A 17496-nucleotide genomic window follows, 5' to 3' on the forward strand; every position below is an offset into this window, starting at 1 on the left:
CAGATAAGGTGGAGAGTCTCCTACAAACCTACTTCTAAGTTTATAACAATTATGAGTTTTATTAAAGGTACAAGCATCAGCATCAGCAATCCCCAACTGTAGCTTCCTGTCTCCTTTTATGGCAGGCAGACCCCCAGTGTCCATAAATTCCTTTTTCTCTAAACAAATACACACTCTCAGGCCTACAGCTAAGCCAAACTAAAACGCAGACAAATCCTTCCCTATTCCTCTGATCTAAACAAATTTAACACATCATATTATAATAATTATTTTCTTGTACTCACAATAATACATAGAAATACATATATATATATGTATTTGGCATAACCACCTTTACTTCAAAGTTTGAACTCTCTTAGTCAAACTTTCTTAGAATTTCTATCTGAAGATGACTTTTCCATAAAGTCATCTTTAGGAATATCCATTCTCTTCTGCTTATCCTTTTCAGGGTCACAGGGGGGCTGAAAAGGGCCTCTTGCCTTAAGCTGTCTTAGGGCAAGAGGCAGGGTACACACTGGACAGGTCACCCATCTGTCGCAGGGTCAACAAATAGAGACAAACAACCATTCACACTCACAGCTATGGGCAATTTAGAGTTACCAGTCAACCTAACCCCACTAACTGCATGTCTTGACTTTGGACAAGAGAATGTGGGAGGAAGGTGGAGTACCCAGAGAGAGCCCACGCAAACACGGGGAGAACATGCAAACTCCACACAGAGAGACGTTGGCCTGATGGTGGAATTAAACTCAGCACCTACCCACTGTGAGGCAGCACCTTGCCACCGTGCTGTCCCATCTTCAGGAATATTGCTACAGATTTTTTTTCAGATCACATTCAAATCTCTTCTTTGAATGTTGTCTGCCTTTTGTTTTGTTTTCAGTAAAGGTGATCCTACACAGTTGTCATGTAAACTATTGTCATGCTGAAAAATGAAGCTGCTGCCAATAAGATGCTTTCCGTATGGTATTGCATGGTGGATCAAATCTGATGATACTTTTTGAGTTCATAAATCCATCAATTTTGAAATGCAGCCCCAAACCAAGACAGAGCCTCCGCCACAGTTTACAATTAGCTGTAGACACTAAGTGTTGTACACTGACACTGATTTTGATGAGGCCTTTGTGGACAGTACGTGGCTCACCAAAGAGACCTAAAGAAATTGGTTCTTTGCTAACTGGCTGTTGTATGTAGACACAAAACAAACAAAACATTCCTCTGAAAATAGTCAGGTACGAGAACTGGACTGAAGATATTTGAAAAAGCAGATAATGTACAAAGAAAACCTTCGACCTTCAGAAAGCCTGGAAAACAATTGCTCAAGACCACTTTCAAAATTACGAGCAAGTCTGGCACCTCTGAATCGAAATGTAAAGAAATGAGGTGCGGCTCAAGATTATTACACAGTACTGTACATCATTTTTACACTGTGAAAGACTTCCGGTGCCCTTCACAGAGGTGCAGGTGGAGAGAACCTGACTTTCCATGAAAGGCAGCAAATATAGGAGTAGCTTTGGTAGTACTTCACTACATCACAAAAAACAACAATGCAGGGGATAGTGTGAAAATTCAAATCTGGTATGTTTTGTGTTTCTTATCGGCTGATTATATCTGAAGGATATAAAAAAAATTTTTAGTCTAGACTCTTCTTCTCTTGTCTCATCAGGGCGGTTACAAGAGCAGACATTCAATCAAGACGCACGGTGCCCAGAACCACAGGCATCTTCTGTATGAGCGCTGGGCCCGCTGGGGGATGTGGTACAAATACCAGCCTCTGGATCTCATCAGGTAATCAGCTTTGAAGCAGGTGACACAAATCACGAGCTGTTTTCGTACACATACATTGTGTACGTGTGTGCGTCGTACGCGAGATACCGCGTCCTGATTATGTTGCCGATCCTTTCTTTGATCACAGTCAAGATATGTTGTTTAAATGGAGTTTGAAGTCTGCACGATCACAGATTTCTCACGAGGAGCAGTCTCATCTACAACTCCTTGACATCGCAGCACGTCTGTTATTTCTGAAGTGATGGAGCTATTTTAACAGCTGATGATGAACTCGCTTTAGTTTCCGGCTTCCTTGGTAGCTCTGCATTTCATCACCATCTGTCAAGTCTGTCATATCCATCTTATTACGAGGAACATGAGAGTGGCAAGGAATGGTTTCATATTTAGGGAAATATTATTTTCACTTTCTTGTCAAGAGGGAGTTGAAATGATGACTGTCTCTGAAGCACACCTTGTCATTTTCACATTCACAGCTTTGTATGCATTAAACAGGTGACAGACAGCGTGAAAGTCATTAGGTTTTCGAGGTTCTAGTAAGTACTTTGGAGAGGTTTTTTGGTTTTACACTGTATTGGATCTTTACGAGAGCAGTTTTGAAATAAATGTCTTGCTTAAGCTTGCTGGGATCATCGATTATTTTCCAGCCTTAGCGTTCAACCTTCTATCCATTAAGCCGCTGTGATCATCTCACAGTGCACCACTGACGCCCACAACTCCACGCTGAACGGGCACGGTCAAGTCTAATTAAGTCGTCACAGTTAATTGGTGAATTTTCTCCACTCTATTTTTTTGTGTCTCTCCCAGGCGATACTTTGGTGAGAAAATCGGTCTGTACTTTGCGTGGTTGGGCTGGTACACGGGCATGTTAATCCCCGCTGCCCTGGTTGGGGTTTTTGTCTTCCTCTATGGTCTTTTAACCATGGACGCGAGCCAAATCAGGTCAGTTCACACAACTATGCCATGTAAGTCCGAACATCGTGTCGGTTGATGATGGCATTTATTGGTTTACTCTCTCCCCAGTAAAGAGATTTGCGAGGCCAACACTACCATCATGTGTCCCATGTGTGAGGAAAACTGTGAGCCTTGGACGCTGAGTGACAGTTGTGTATATGCAAAGGTCAGTGCAGCTTTGGTATTTCTCCATATGCACAACATTACATGATCTTAGAGTTTCTCAAAACTGTTACAAAGATGCCAGCAGACATGTATCTAGACTAGAAACGGGGGCACAGTGAACCTGGTTCTTCAGGTGAAACCTTAGGTTTATTATTTTATTTGACTTTTTTAATGTTGATTAAATAAATTAGGTCTTTTTTTAGTAAGTATTAGGTGGATTTATTCCCACTTGACAATAACCAGTGAGCTGTTTCCACCTGCTTCCAGTCTGCATGCCAAGCTAAGCTAATCAGTTGGTAGCTGTAGCTGTACGATCATTATTATAGGCAGTTGATGCTATTTTAAAACCATGATTTCTTTAACAAATCTCCTGCGTTGGGACCTGAACTCAAAAATGTTGATTGTCAGAGAGCCTGGAGATCTTTTTGGGTAAAATTGGGGCTGTGGATATTGATAATGTATTCTGTTTCACTTTTGTGTTTTTAAGAGCAGCGCTCCGTGTGCTTGTGCTTCTAGGTGACCTATCTGTTTGACAACGGTGGCACTGTATTCTTCGCTATCTTCATGGCTATTTGGGGTGCGTAGAAGCAGTTTGTGTTGGTGGCTTTTTCTTGTTGTTCCACATAAGCTTTGTTCTCTGCCTGATACCAACCCTACTGGAATTTGATTCTATTTATACTCGAGTGCTTGTGTTTCCACTCACCACTCATCTCTCCCAAACATATTAAGTTTTTCAACTGAGAATTTAGTCCACAAGACACTCTGCAGTACACAAACAAGACAAACAAGAGATCGTCAGTCTGTAATGTGTTTTTCAGTAAGTAAATCTCAGTCCGCCTTCTCTGACTCCACACTTGTACTTCCAGTGCAGTTCTGATGTAATTAGTTTGATAATTAAAGATTTCTCCAGGGGCAGAATATCACTCGGCTGTCAAGGTTGTAGAATTGCACCGTGATATTCATATATTGCAGCTACGTTTCCCACAGCTATAATAACTTTGTAACGTGAAGTGTGAGCATTAGAGTGCATCGGCTGGCCCAGATCCATCTATCTGTCAAGGAGGTAAATAATCACTTGTGCCAGAGGGAGCAATTGACACAATTTGTTCTTTATTTGGACTAAGTGAAGGATAATGAGAGCTCAAAAGCCAAAGAATGTCCACACAGTTGCACTAACTGAGGTCTGTAGCTCCAAATCCTGCATAAAAGCTTTTGGCTATCTGGACCAAAGTTAGCAGCACTGCACCACTGAGTGAGTGCACTCAAAGTCTGGAGTTAGTGTTAGTGAGTGTGTGTGAGATAGACATGAAAAATTGGTTAGCCCAAGGGATTGAATGTAGGCATCAGAGAAGGCCGCTTTTCTCTCTCTTTAAACAAAAGTGGGTCAAGCTATATTAAACTTCAACATCTTTACGAGCGGCTAAAGTTGTTCTGACTGAGGATTCAAACTCTGGTGCATTTTTTGCCTCTGGTCTTTCTCATTTTACTCTACATTAAATAAGTTCACAGAAAATATATCACTTGTTTGGTTGCTTTGTTTGCTTGATTTATCACTTATTAATCTGCAGGCTTTTAATAATTTGAGTTAAAACAGTGCCGGAAAAAAAGCAAAACAAACCACATGAGGTTTAAAAAAATCCCCAAGGATAAAACATTTTAATAGATAAATGAGAGCCATTGTGAGGCTACAAAGAACCAACCACATATTTATATATTTTATTGGAAATCTGTTATAAAAACCACATTGTGTGCATATCTAATGCAAACTAATACACAAACTGTATCACTGCTACAGTGAGGTCAATAATATTTTGGACAAAGACACAATTTGTGTAGTTTTGCCTCTGCACTACAGCACAGTGGCTTCTAAATCAAACAATCGAGATGTGATTGAAGAGCCAACGTTCAGCTTCAATTCAAGGGGTTTAACAAAAGCACTGAATTAAGCATCGCTCATTTTTACAATATAAACTGGACAAGATCGGTTTTCTTGTTCTTTCATGACAAATAATTTTCAAAATTCATTCGAAAATATTGTATTTTGTCTTTCTTAAATATGAGATGAGATTTCAGGGCAAGTGAGGGAGGACTGAAAAGACATAAAAACTTCAAGAGCAGCCAAATCAACAATCTTACATACTTGAACAGATGGTGTTGTCAGCTCAGCAACACCAAAATAACAAGAAAGACCCCAGAAGACTACTAAAGGCTGTGATGACTAGGGATGGGTATCATTTAGGTTTTATCCGATACCAGTACCAAACCGGTACTTCTGAAACGGTGCCGGTGCTGAAACGGTGCTCGAACCGGTGCTTAAAGAATGGAGAACACAAAATTGGTCCAAAAACCTCTCATGTGCAGCTGTTTTTTTTGTAAAAAGATAACAATGTTAGCCTTTTCTGCAGCTATAGGGGATTTATGGTATCACTCTTGGCTGGAAGCAGTGCTTAATCAATGGAAAAAACACAAACTTTGTCCAAAAACCTCTCATTTTTAGCTGTTTTTCACTTTTCCTTTGGTCATTTTAGCCTTTTTGGCCAGGGTGAAGGGAGTATCTGCCATCAAACAAGAAGACAGCCTCGTGTAACTACAACGGTGTTTGCTAGTTCACCTTACGTGCATTAATGTAATCACGCGGTTAGCGTACTCAACGTAAATTACACACGAACAACATTAAGCTACTCACGCAGAGAAGAACGGCTGCTGCTGCCATCATCATCCGTCATCATTTCTGCTACACTGGCAGGGCTAGGGGCCAGGACTCTCCTTTTCAGGTTTTTGGGGGATGTTGCTAACTCCGGGTCCGATAACAGGCACCACACCCGCAGTAGATGTGCTCGGTGTGAGGTCTCGCAGCAAGCTATCAAATACGGCGCATTTCTCGGCTTTTAACAAAAGGCTATAGGTCGCCAGGTTCGTCGTCAGATTCGAGGAGTTACCTCCTTTGCACAGTATCACCTTAAAGCACTTGTTGCAGGCTGCTGAGTTTGCATCTTTTGCTGTGAAGTACAGCCAGACTTTTGACCGCTTCGCCTTGGGCATTTTTACTCTGTAGCTCTGCTCTAAAAGAACGTACGTACCTGGGCCCGCCTACTATCATTGGAAACGTAAAATGATTGGCTAGAATCCAAAATGTATCACAGCTCAGGAAAGAAAAGCACCGAAATAAAGCACCGAAATAAAGCACCGAAATAAAGCACCGAAATGTGCGCTGCTTTTCGGTCTGTTTACTACCGTTTATGTCAGAACCGATACCGGTACCCATTCCTAGTGATGACAGACTTTTTTTTGTCCTTAGTTAAGAAAAACAACTTCTCAACATCCAACCAAGAATACTGTCAACGAGGCAAGACTATCACTGTCAAGATCTGCACTCAAGAGATGCCTTCATAAAAGGAAATAAAAGTGTTTACAACAGGTGCAAACCACAACAAGTGCAAACCACTAGTTACACTCAAGATCAGGAAGGCCAGATTAGACTCGAAAGACTTGGAAACATCTAAAAAAGAGCCTTCACAGTTTGGAAACAATATTTGGACAGGTGAAACCTGAAAGATGAATTTGTACCAGAATGATGGGAACAGAAAATTATACAGCTGGAGAGAAACAATTCATGATCTGAAGCATACCACATCTGTCAAACATGTTAGAGGCAGTGCTATGGCATGTGCATGTATGGCTGCAATTGGAACTGGGACACTGGTGTTTCATGATGATCTGACTGCAGGTAGAAGTAGCAGGATGAACTGTGAAGTGTGCAGGGCTGTACTCTCTGCCTAGAGTCAGCCAAATACTTATAAAAATAGGATATTCTTCAATGGCGAAATAGGTGACATGATCTCAACCCAGCCGAGGCGCTTTTCAGTTGCTGAATGCAAAACTGACGACAGAGAGACCCATCTCAACCCAGCGTGATGTCCATGGGTTCTAGACTTCATGCAGTCGTTGAGTGTACAGGATTTTCACCAAAATAATAAAAACAGTCCTTATATTTCAAATTACATTAGTTTGTAGAATTAATTTTGAGCCTCTGAAAATGGAGACATCTGTCTAAAATATTTTACATTTCCTAAACAGTTAGTGCAACACTTTTGTTAAACTACTTGAATTAAAACTGAAAGTCTGCAGTTCAGTCTTAGTTATTTTATTTAAAATCCACTGTGATGTTAACAGAGGTAAAACTGCAACAATTGCGTCTTAATCCAGCAAATTGTGCATCTTAATGTATAGAATTACATTGTGTTTTCCATCATACATGATAAAGTTTCAGTTTTTTACTGACTTTGAAGCCAAATTCTTCCAACATGTGGATTTATGTAAATGATTCCTTTGTGTGCACGTTTATAAAAGCCCCCGTTTCTCTGTTACACATTTGTCACATTTTCAAGGCGGAAAACATAAAAAGCCTTGACAGAAAAAGAACATCATTTCCGACGTTGTTTTTTACCTCAAGTCACAACAGAGCCTGACACAAAGGAAACAATGCCTCCAGTCTGAAGTCATCCCACAAAAAGCTTTACTTTAGAAGTCTCTCAACCCAAAATGGATCTTGCTCGACAAAGACACAGTTTGAGGATGTGCACTGAACAAGAAAAAGTCTATTTGCTGTTGCCAGTCTCCTTTAACTTGACATCCACAGTGTGAGTGTGAACTGATGACTGTAATCAGTCTCCATCTTGGGCCGTGCACATCACTGCAGCCTGTTTCACCCAGGATATCTGACTATGATGTGCTGTTTGCTTCTGCATGGCCTCTTCCTCTTTGCAGTTAGCTGTGCTATAGTGTATACATCAAAAATGATCAATAACGTGATTGATTCATGATCCCTTCTGCAGCCACTGTATTCCTTGAGTTCTGGAAAAGAAGAAGGGCAGAACTGACTTATGACTGGGATCTTATTGATTGGGAGGAGGAAGAGGTATGTTAGACATATGCTCAAATATATGATTACCTCACAGTTTTAAGGTGTTCATGCTGTAAGAGAGCTACAGTTCAGTAGACAATGCTGGAATATGTGTTGTTAATCAGGAGGAGCTGAGGCCACAGTTTGAAGCCAAGTACTCCAGGATGGAGAGAGTTAACCCCATCTCCGGCAAGCCCGAGCCTTTCCAGCCTTTCTCAGACAAGCTTAGTCGGCTCATGGTGTCTGTGTCCGGAATATTCTTCATGGTAAACCCTTTAACCTTTGAATAATCTGTCTTTTTGGGAATCGGGCTCGGTGTAAGCTCACAGTTATTTTGTGTGCCATCTTTATTAGAACAGTGTGATGCGTTTGCAGTGGTGTAACATCTCCCCCTGCTGGACAAAGACCATACTCAAAGGAAATGGTGTATTAGCCCTTTCTCATGGCCTAATTTCTCCTGTTTACATATAAGTTGCTTCTGATTATCTATCATCTAAATAGTTCAATGTTTCTAAACTTACAGTTTTTTCATATTTATGGCACACTTCTTCCTTATAGGATAAATTCAAAACTTTTTTTCACCCTGTTAATCGTACTGGTTCTTCATCCTTTCTGCTGTGCTTGTCTTCTCTCCATCACCTCTGCTTAGATTTCCCTTGTTCTGACAGCAGTGTTTGCTGTAGTGGTTTTCCGCCTTATTGCGATGGAGAAGTTTGCTTCCTTTAACTGGTATTTTGTGAAGAAGAACTGGCAGTTCGCCACCTCTGGCACCGGTGTCTGCATCAACTTTATGATCATCATGTCTCTCAATGTGGTGGGTGCCCGGACGAGCATCATCCTACATCCCACGTTCGCATTTTCTATCCCATAAATACTTCACTCAGCACTTATTTAAGACTTTTTTTTTCATTCCAGCCTTCCTCTGTTTCTCATAATCATTACCCTCCTCAACCTTTTCCTGTTGACACTGATGTGTACTATCATTTTGTCAGGTGTATGAAAAGGTGGCCTATCTGCTGACTAATTTAGGTGAGTGTTTCATGCATTTATGCCTTCATTATCTTTGGCTTCCCAGCTGGTTGAACATTATTTATTCTCTTCACCCATCTGCCTAACAAACCCCTGTCCCTCCCCTTTTAGAGCACCCACGGACGGAGTCTGAGTGGGAGAACAGCTTTGCTCTGAAGATGTTTCTGTTCCAGTTTGTGAATTTAAACAGCTCCACGTTTTATATCGCCTTCTTCCTTGGAAGGTAGGCAAACTGCCATAAACTTTACAGTGACTGTTTACACCGACTTTAATGAGGGATTGTGCAAAGATGTTTCCTTTCAAACTCCCAGTCATGACCAAGCCAAGACTCCTTCCCTTCCCCTCCTCAGCCGGGGAAATCGTGTTTTTTGGGTGTTTCATCTTTCAGCAGTTACAAAATGCTGCCCTGCCTACAAGTGTAACTAGGTCACGGATTGTTGCACATAATTAGCACCTCTAAGTGTCTTTTTTTTCTACTCTAAGTTTATTATTATTATTATTATTATTATTATTATTATTATTATTATTATTATTATTATTATTATTATTATTACATTGATTGAATCAACAGCTAATGTTGGCCATCTTAATTTGATCAGGTTTGCTGGCAGGCCTGGAAAATACAATAAACTCTTTAGTCGATGGAGATTGGAGGAGGTGAGTGCAATTAGCCATCAAACGTAAGTAGGTGATTATGTCAGCAGTGACTGGGCTGATTAGTGCCTTCTGTTTTGGGATATATTTAGAAATTTCGAGTAATTCATCTTTCTAATGATCCGCCTGCATGTGAACCATTAATCTCACCACATAATTACTGTGATTTTCAATTTTAATGATTAAAAAAATGGAATCGGATCAAGTGTGTCCCAGAGTTTGCTCCTAGCTCTGAATTATTAGGCACGAAATATGAATGATACGGTTTTTGTATTATTATTATTTTTCATTGAAATCTATTTTTCTCAGTGTCACCCAAGTGGGTGTTTGATTGATCTGTGTCTGCAAATGGGAGTCATCATGTTCTTCAAGCAAATCTGGAACAACTTCATGGAGCTCGGTTATCCGTAAGTGCCTCATTATAATCGCACGCCTTCTTGTCTATGAACTATTAGAAATGACATGAAGCTTAATGACGTGAATTCAAGTGATGGCAATTAACAGGCCGTATGTAGTTTCTGCATGGCTTTTCCTCTTTCAGCTCATTTGCATGTGAAAAGATTTTTCTCCTGAAGAAGCACATCAAATCCTCTCGCATGTGGCTCAGTAAAACAGTTCTTGCAGAGCACAGTGCTTTGCCAGGGTTTATCGCTACTCTCTATGTTTTCAGTCTGCTGCAGAACTGGTGGTCTCGTAGAAAGATGAAGAAAGGAGGTGGTGGAGGGCAGAATGTAGAGAATAAGGCCCAGCTTCCTCAGTGGGACAAGGACTGGAATCTGCAGCCGATGAACGCCCATGGGCTTGTGGATGAATATCTCGAAATGGGTAAAAAATGCACTCCTACTAAGAATTGTGTTTTGACTTTCTGGAGAAGGAAATAATCCATGCAAATGCAGGCTATTATTCAAACCTCAGCATTTATTTTTTTTTTCGTGCCAGTGTTGACATCCGAATGATTCTTTCCGCTGCAGTTCTTCAGTTTGGCTTCACCACCATCTTTGTAGCAGCTTTCCCGCTGGCTCCTCTCCTCGCTCTGCTCAACAACATCATTGAGATTCGTCTTGACGCCTACAAATTTGTCACTCAGTGGAGGAGACCCATGCCTGCTCGAGCCACTGATATAGGTCTGTGCGGCTCACACGACATCTTCTTGGATCAGAGTCACTTTTAATTATTGTTTTTTCTTCCAGCAGTAAAATGTTGTGTTAGTTTAACATGACCTCTCCTACAGTGATGGATATGTTTCCATATCCTGTCCTTCTGCAACTCCATATGCTGCACCTCCCCTCTCATCAGCCCATCTCCCCATACGATTACAAACTGCATCCTTAAACTGCCATATGACCCAGTGATTCATGTGGCATGTTTCCTTGTAATTAAAGGAGGAATCCACCCTGAAACATTTAGAAATTCCTCCGCTGTAATGAACACATTATGTGTCAGTCACACAGCAAGCTAAGCTCCTTTGAAGAGTTAGGCTGACATTTCCTGATCATCCACACACAGATCTAAGGCAGATAAGGAGGAGAGATCCTTTTTATCTACTGTCTCTGTCTTCATTCAACTGCCACAAAACAAAACATTTTGTGTAATTCAATATGCTCCATTACCGGAAGCTGTTCAATCGCATTCGGGGACATTATTAACTAAGGCAGAAGTAAATCGAGTGCAGTGAAGTGAAAATGGCATCTTGAAAATTGTTACTTATAGAGCTTGAGCTACACATGTCAGGAACTGCTAACAACTGTGACCATAAAAGGTTCATTTCTGTTATTTGTGACCTTATCACTAATATGGAGTCTTGTCACACCTTCAGTTTCTCTGATCAGAAGCGAGCCAATTAGATGACGCTTACTATGCGCACAATCGGTAGGTGGAGAAGGAGCAGGATTGTTCACCCCGGGAGAAGCTTTAAACAAAAACCTGTGCAACCTATAAATTTACTGCAATTTAAACTTTAGTTTATTGGTTAAAAAGGGAGCAAGAACAACTGAATAAGATGGCCTCGTCCTTATTATTATAAATCTATCAGCTGCATTCTCATATTCACTGCATGAATGTTTAATCAGCATATCAATTTATCGGTGCCTACAGTATTTGATGTAGTCTGTGTTTTATAAAGCAAAATACGGTATGCTGGTCATGTCAGCCATTGCAGATAAAGGCACCCAGGTTTAAACCAACATACCAGCTGTTTTTCTTTCTTCTTTGTTTTGTCTGTCAGGGATCTGGCACGGGATTCTCGAAGGTATTGGTGTGCTGGCAGTCATCACTAACGCCTTCGTCATTGCCATAACCTCAGACTATATCCCCCGCTTTGTTTACGCCTTCAAATATGGCCCATGTGTGAACAAGAGGCACCACCATGGCAATGAGTAAGCCTTAAAAACAGCGTGTAACCTTTAAGTGCCCTGTATGTAGCCTATGCGTTTTACGTGATGGCCGTCTGCTTTCGCAGGTGTTTGCAAGGCTACGTGAACAGCAGCCTGTCCGTGTTTGACATGGGTGAGCTGAATAACAGAAACCACTCGGGATACTGCAGGTATAGAGACTACCGAGCGCCGCCCTGGAACACAGTGCCATACGAATTCACTCTGCAGTTCTGGCATGTCTTGGCTGCCAGGCTGGCATTCATCATCGTCTTTGAGGTTTGTAACCATTGGCCATTTCTCTTCTGTATGTTTACAAGCAGGACAAGCAGCTGAAGCTAAATCCTCTTACGCTGTGCCACTTTGAGTCAGCCTCAATATTTTTGTAGCTTTGCAAATGTTTTATTTTAATTATTTTATGTGCTGAGACCGAAACCGAAACCTCACAGCAGCAATTTAAGTGATTTTCATGGGTTAATTAAATCAAGGTCCTGGAGAAGGCTGAGAAAATTCTACCATTTGAAAAAAATAAAATAAAAACCATCACAAATTACATGGTTGCCATGCAAGATATTCCCTTGACAACACTGCCTTGCACATTCTACACTACACTACATATAAAAGATAGAAGGGCATATGAAGTTCCTTGGGTTTACTTTTACTCTTGCATGCGCCACTAATACCAAAACAAAATTGGCATCTAAAGCACGTGATTTCTCTGGATGTTGACTTATGAATAATTTAATCTTCCCTCAGCACCTGGTGTTTGGGATCAAGTCCTTCATAGCGTACCTCATTCCAGACATGCCGAAGGATCTCTGCGATCGCATGAGGAGGGAAAAGTACCTGATGCAAGAGATGATGTATGAAGCAGAACTCGAGCATCTGCAGAAGGAGAGGAAGAAGAATGGGAAGCGTTATCACCACGAGTGGCCTTAGCTTAAATCCCCTCACCCTGTCTCCGCTACGCGATCCTCAGCTCACAAGCTCCACCTCCCCTGCCTGCTTATTTATGTGTTAGCTTTTAGAGTCTAGCTTCACTGATGGCTGATTCTGTACACCAAAGACACCCTCTCGAGATCCTCTCCAGATCTGGCACTGGCCACTCCCTTGCCATCTGTTCCACCTCCCGGTTTCTGGCTCTGACCCTTTCTGCCTCCGCCCTCATCCCTTACCTGGCTTCACCCAACAGGGTGCCCTTGGGTCTGTGCTGCATTGTGGCTTAGCTGGGGAAAAAAAAAAAAAAAAAACAACTTTGCAATTGTAATGTTTACTATGCAGATCAAGGGCTGCAGATCAGCACTGTTCACTGTCCCATCCTGCACTCTCTCTCTCTCCGTGTGGCAGCTACCACTTTGCTTTGACTCTGCAGTCCAGTGCAGCTCGCAGCATGGCCGTGTATCCCCTCCCCCGCCACCGCCCCAACCCTTCGTGAACATCAGCAGAGCCACTTCTGTGTGACAGAACTACAGTGGCATTTTTATTGTTGCAAAGTGATTCTGGTGATGTGGCTACCAAATAAGAATGACTCTGTTCTTGCTTCCTAAATGTATATTTGCTGTTGAAGCATGCTGATTAATATTTGCAAAGGAAAAAAAACAAACAAAACAAAACTGAAAAGCACTCCTTGTAAAGGATGTTAGCATCCATTTAGTACATCTGACAAAGTATTCCCTCAGACATCACAAGAAGTGCATGGTAATCCTGCTTTGTACCTTTTCGATAGACAAACTTCCTGTCTCGAGGCCTGGTTCACATGTGTCTGTACTCAGTGTGAGCTGTGTGTTAATCTCTGTGCTACCGCTGAGCTTGACTGTCTCGAGTTGAGGAAATGTGAACTCTGTGCAATTTGACTGTGCCTACAGTGTAACAACATGGCCGCGTACCACAGTTTGTGTCACCGAACATCACGTGTGCCTGTGTTGTGCAGCACGTGCTTTTTTTTGTTTTTCTTTGAAGTGCAAGAAATATTCTCTCTCCTCATCCTGTTGTCCTGATCTGCAGCAGACTCTCTGAACTCTCCGTTTAGGATTTGTTTTGGACATGAGTCACGCCGCAGTGTACCTACTCGGATCTCGGCTGACGTCAGCAGCGCACGCCCTAACATAACGTGTACGCTCGCATGCAGGATCCACAAATCTGCTCTTCCGCTCTGACCCTCGCAGTCTGGTTTTCATTTGCTGCTGGAAGCCCCAAAGCGTGGTTGAAAACTTGGATCACTTTGAACATCCAAGCCACAGGTATTTCTGTTTTGAAACGAACTTCTATCCACTGTTCTTCGCTCGCATAATACGCTACAAGCTTCTGTTGCAGACTTTTATTAAACACACAGTGAGACACACGGTTTCAGCAGCTGTCTGATCTTTGATCAAACGGACGCGAGAGTTTATTCAGTTGCAGACTGGTGACATTGCCTTTTTTTTATATTGTGATCAGATTTGATGTCATGGATTAGAGAAGTGTGTTTTTGCCTAATGAACTCAGGAAAATAGGCATCGTGGCAGGTATAGTTGGACCTGCGAGGTTGAGTCGGGATAATTTCCTTTCTCTGTGCTGTTGAGTTTAAGAGTTAAAGGGTGTGTGATGTGAACTGAGATGGGGACTTCAAACACTTAAATGCATCATATTGATCATGTGGTGTTAAATGTAAAAATGTTATGCACTGTAAAGGTAAAAGCTGCACCAATCTAACATCTGAAGGGAAAATTTCTACCCTGAATGCATTGCACAACAATGACAACATTCTTCATTTTGCAAGGATTGTCCTCCTTTCTTTATTTTACTTTGCCTGTTTTTTGTATATACATTTAATGAAATACGTAATGTTTTTATACATTTGATTTTGCGCTATCACGTGCAAGTTCACTCGTTCTCACCCTCAGATAGAAAACGTTACGTCCACTTGTCTCAGGTGTCCTCTGAATGTCTGCAATGATCAACTTTTTTATCATATTTTCTAAGATGCAATCAAAGGTATTCTGCTTTTTTTAGATATATATTTTTGCACTGCCATGTTTTTGCATGACTCAAATGCGCACTCACAATAATAAGCATGGTTTTTTTTTTATTATTATTTTGCTGTATGTTAGAGCAGATCAAAGATCATGGAACGCACTCACATACTTCATTTAGTTGGCTTTTTTTTTTTTTTTCCAGGTTGTTGGTCAAAAAACTCCTTTCGGGTCACATTCAGTCCAACAATTCACGATTTCATTCACCAGAGAGAGAGATATTTGCTTTCAAATCTTATTCCAATACTTAGGAAAGTAGTCAGTGTTTTCAGAGTATCCTCCCTGCTATGTGAACACCTAAAATCTATGCATGTTGTTATCCTTGAATGCTATGTTTATTTTGAACAGTCATAAATGTACTGGTACATTTGTGCTGTGGAGTATGCATGACTTAACTACTGCTTTGAGCAGAGCTAACTTCTGTAAAGTTGCGTCTTAAACATATCACTTCCCTGTTTTTTTAGTGTTGATCGTTTCTGGAAGGACCGGTGTGTTTCTAGATGTGGCAGGATTTTATACTGGTGCAGTATTTTCTAAAATAACAGCATGATCTCCAGACTGATTCATTTAAAAAATATGTCCGGGAATTTTACGCAGAGTCTGATAAAACATGTGAAACCTCAGACTTCCTCCGCTTGGACATATAATCACGCTTACACTCTAACAGCTGAAGCATTTAACCGAAGGGAATAGGGGCACTTTATGAATGAAAAATTACATGACCTTGGATGTTTGGCTTGCCCAGTTACTAATCGTTTCTGGGTGGATCTTCATCAGTTCACCTCACTGATACTAATGCTGTACAGTGGTGGAAAGGTGTCTCTCATGCTTTCTACTGTTGGCAATAGCACAATCTGGGTATTGTATAATAAGTAATAATAGCGTGACCTTGCACATCTCTGAAAATATAGCAGTCTGGAGGGGGATTAAGCTTTCTGTTCTATGCCTCCTAATAGGATTGTGCTTGAGCAATGATGTACTTGAAGCACAGTGACGTAAGCCCGTAGATTTATTTGTATAATAGGACGATAGCAGTCGTGACATGAAGTGTATCAATAACATTGTTTACTTTGTTCCTGTTTACATGTAAAAAAAGAAACAATGTAACATAAACTAATTTGGATATCACTCTTTTCTGTAATAAATCATGGATTGTATCTTTTAAATCAATTCTGCTCGCTTCATTCTTGTCTCTCTTATAAACAGCAGAGAAAAGGCCTTTGTGCCTATAGCTGATATTCTTCACACACCAAAGGGTGCTTTTTTTCCCCTTTCTTTCTTTTTTCCTCACTATTATCATAAACCACCAAGCCTCTGGCCACAGAGTGTTCATGTAACATATTGTTAAAAAAGATTGCATTTCTGTAACAAACCCACTATTTGAGTATGGCAGGGGTATTTTCCCCCCACAACTATGTTACTGTTAAATGCTGCTTCTCTTCTATCTGCTTTTCCGTTTATGTCGTCTTGGTTAACATTAGGCTTCATTTTTTACAATGAAATCTAAACAGTCCAGAAGAAACATGGTACGATTTCGTTTACTTTGAGCCCCGATGACTGATATTCTATACTCTGAGTATTTTCCTCTCTTCTGGCGCCCACACTGACATATATCCTTTCACCTCTTTGACTTAGAAAGCTGTGGTTTGACTTTCATGTCAGTGTTGAGCCTTTCAGGGAGAATAGCATTTCAAAAGTGGATACAGATATTTTTATCTTCTAGTACTGTTGCTCCATGTGGGAGGAGCTAGACCATGTGGTAATGGAAAAACTTTAAAGCCTCAGATCTATAGAAGGAAAAAAAATGCCACTAATGGACAAAAAACTAATGAAATGGAAGCAAAACACCCAAAAACAGAATCAAATTATAGACGAGGGAAAAACCAGCGACTGAAACAATGTAGCAGTAACAGATATCTACTATCCTGCAGCACTCTAAATACATTTGAGTAGTGTGGAGCAGGGAAATTATTTTACTGCTATTGTTAAATAATTGTCATCATTACCATTGCATTAATAATATAATCTGGAGTTTATATTGCATTCAGGGGTTGAACAGTGTGTCTTTCAGAAAGGCTAAAAGTAACAGGACAGGAAACAGGCTTGGAGAGTTTTGCAGAAGTGGAAGTTATTTTGAGCAGCAGGCTAAGACGAGGCTTTAACAATGTAACAGATAGCTTTAAGAAGGCCTTAAGCAGTTATGACTATTTTATACACAATGCATATCTGTGCTTATTTGAGTTGATGTTCAGGTTCATTAATGGTCTTAAGCTTCATCTAGTGAGAGTGTCTAGGTGATCCATGCTGAGGGAAAACTAGAACATAGAAGGAATTGCAGTACATGCTTACAAAACACTTATATATCAGGTCATTTCATATTAAGGTTTTAGTAGAAGTTCTTGGTTAAAACATTTATTTAGTAGAAGACATACACATAGTCTCAGTGAGCTTCTGGTCTAGTGAAAGGTCAGAAGTGCAACAGGTGAATTGAGAAAGAGCATTTGAGGACGAGACACAGACAGTAGGTGAAGAGGTGACACAAAGAGCATGTGAGGTCAACACATACACACACATGAGTTAGATTTATTTAGAGGAGAGATTAGTCATGTCTCGGCAAGAAAGAGGA

General features: G+C 40.8%; 1 protein-coding gene across 3 annotated transcripts in view; it reads left to right on the forward strand.

Annotated features, from left to right (window-relative positions):
• Nucleotides 1–16011, forward strand: part of ano3 (anoctamin 3) — a 54970-nt gene extending 38959 nt beyond the window's left edge. For all 3 annotated transcript variants that reach the window (XM_085412381.1, XM_085412382.1, XM_085412383.1), the window contains 16 exons: nt 1667–1788; nt 2593–2727; nt 2809–2905; nt 3421–3481; nt 7740–7822; nt 7933–8073; nt 8457–8621; nt 8800–8836; nt 8948–9059; nt 9436–9493; nt 9800–9897; nt 10161–10315; nt 10462–10614; nt 11715–11865; nt 11949–12138; nt 12616–16011. In XM_085412381.1, the coding sequence (XP_085268507.1) occupies nt 1667–1788; nt 2593–2727; nt 2809–2905; nt 3421–3481; nt 7740–7822; nt 7933–8073; nt 8457–8621; nt 8800–8836; nt 8948–9059; nt 9436–9493; nt 9800–9897; nt 10161–10315; nt 10462–10614; nt 11715–11865; nt 11949–12138; nt 12616–12798 (1941 nt within the window). In that variant the 3' untranslated portion in view covers nt 12799–16011. The remainder of the gene's footprint in view (nt 1–1666; nt 1789–2592; nt 2728–2808; nt 2906–3420; nt 3482–7739; nt 7823–7932; nt 8074–8456; nt 8622–8799; nt 8837–8947; nt 9060–9435; nt 9494–9799; nt 9898–10160; nt 10316–10461; nt 10615–11714; nt 11866–11948; nt 12139–12615) is intronic.
• Nucleotides 16012–17496: the final 1485 nt, after the last annotated feature.

This window comes from Rhamphochromis longiceps, linkage group LG7 (assembly GCF_057381845.1).
Source record: "Rhamphochromis longiceps isolate RC_006_pf linkage group LG7, R_longiceps_female_GT1.1, whole genome shotgun sequence".
In the NCBI taxonomy this organism is placed as follows: domain Eukaryota; kingdom Metazoa; phylum Chordata; class Actinopteri; order Cichliformes; family Cichlidae; genus Rhamphochromis; species Rhamphochromis longiceps.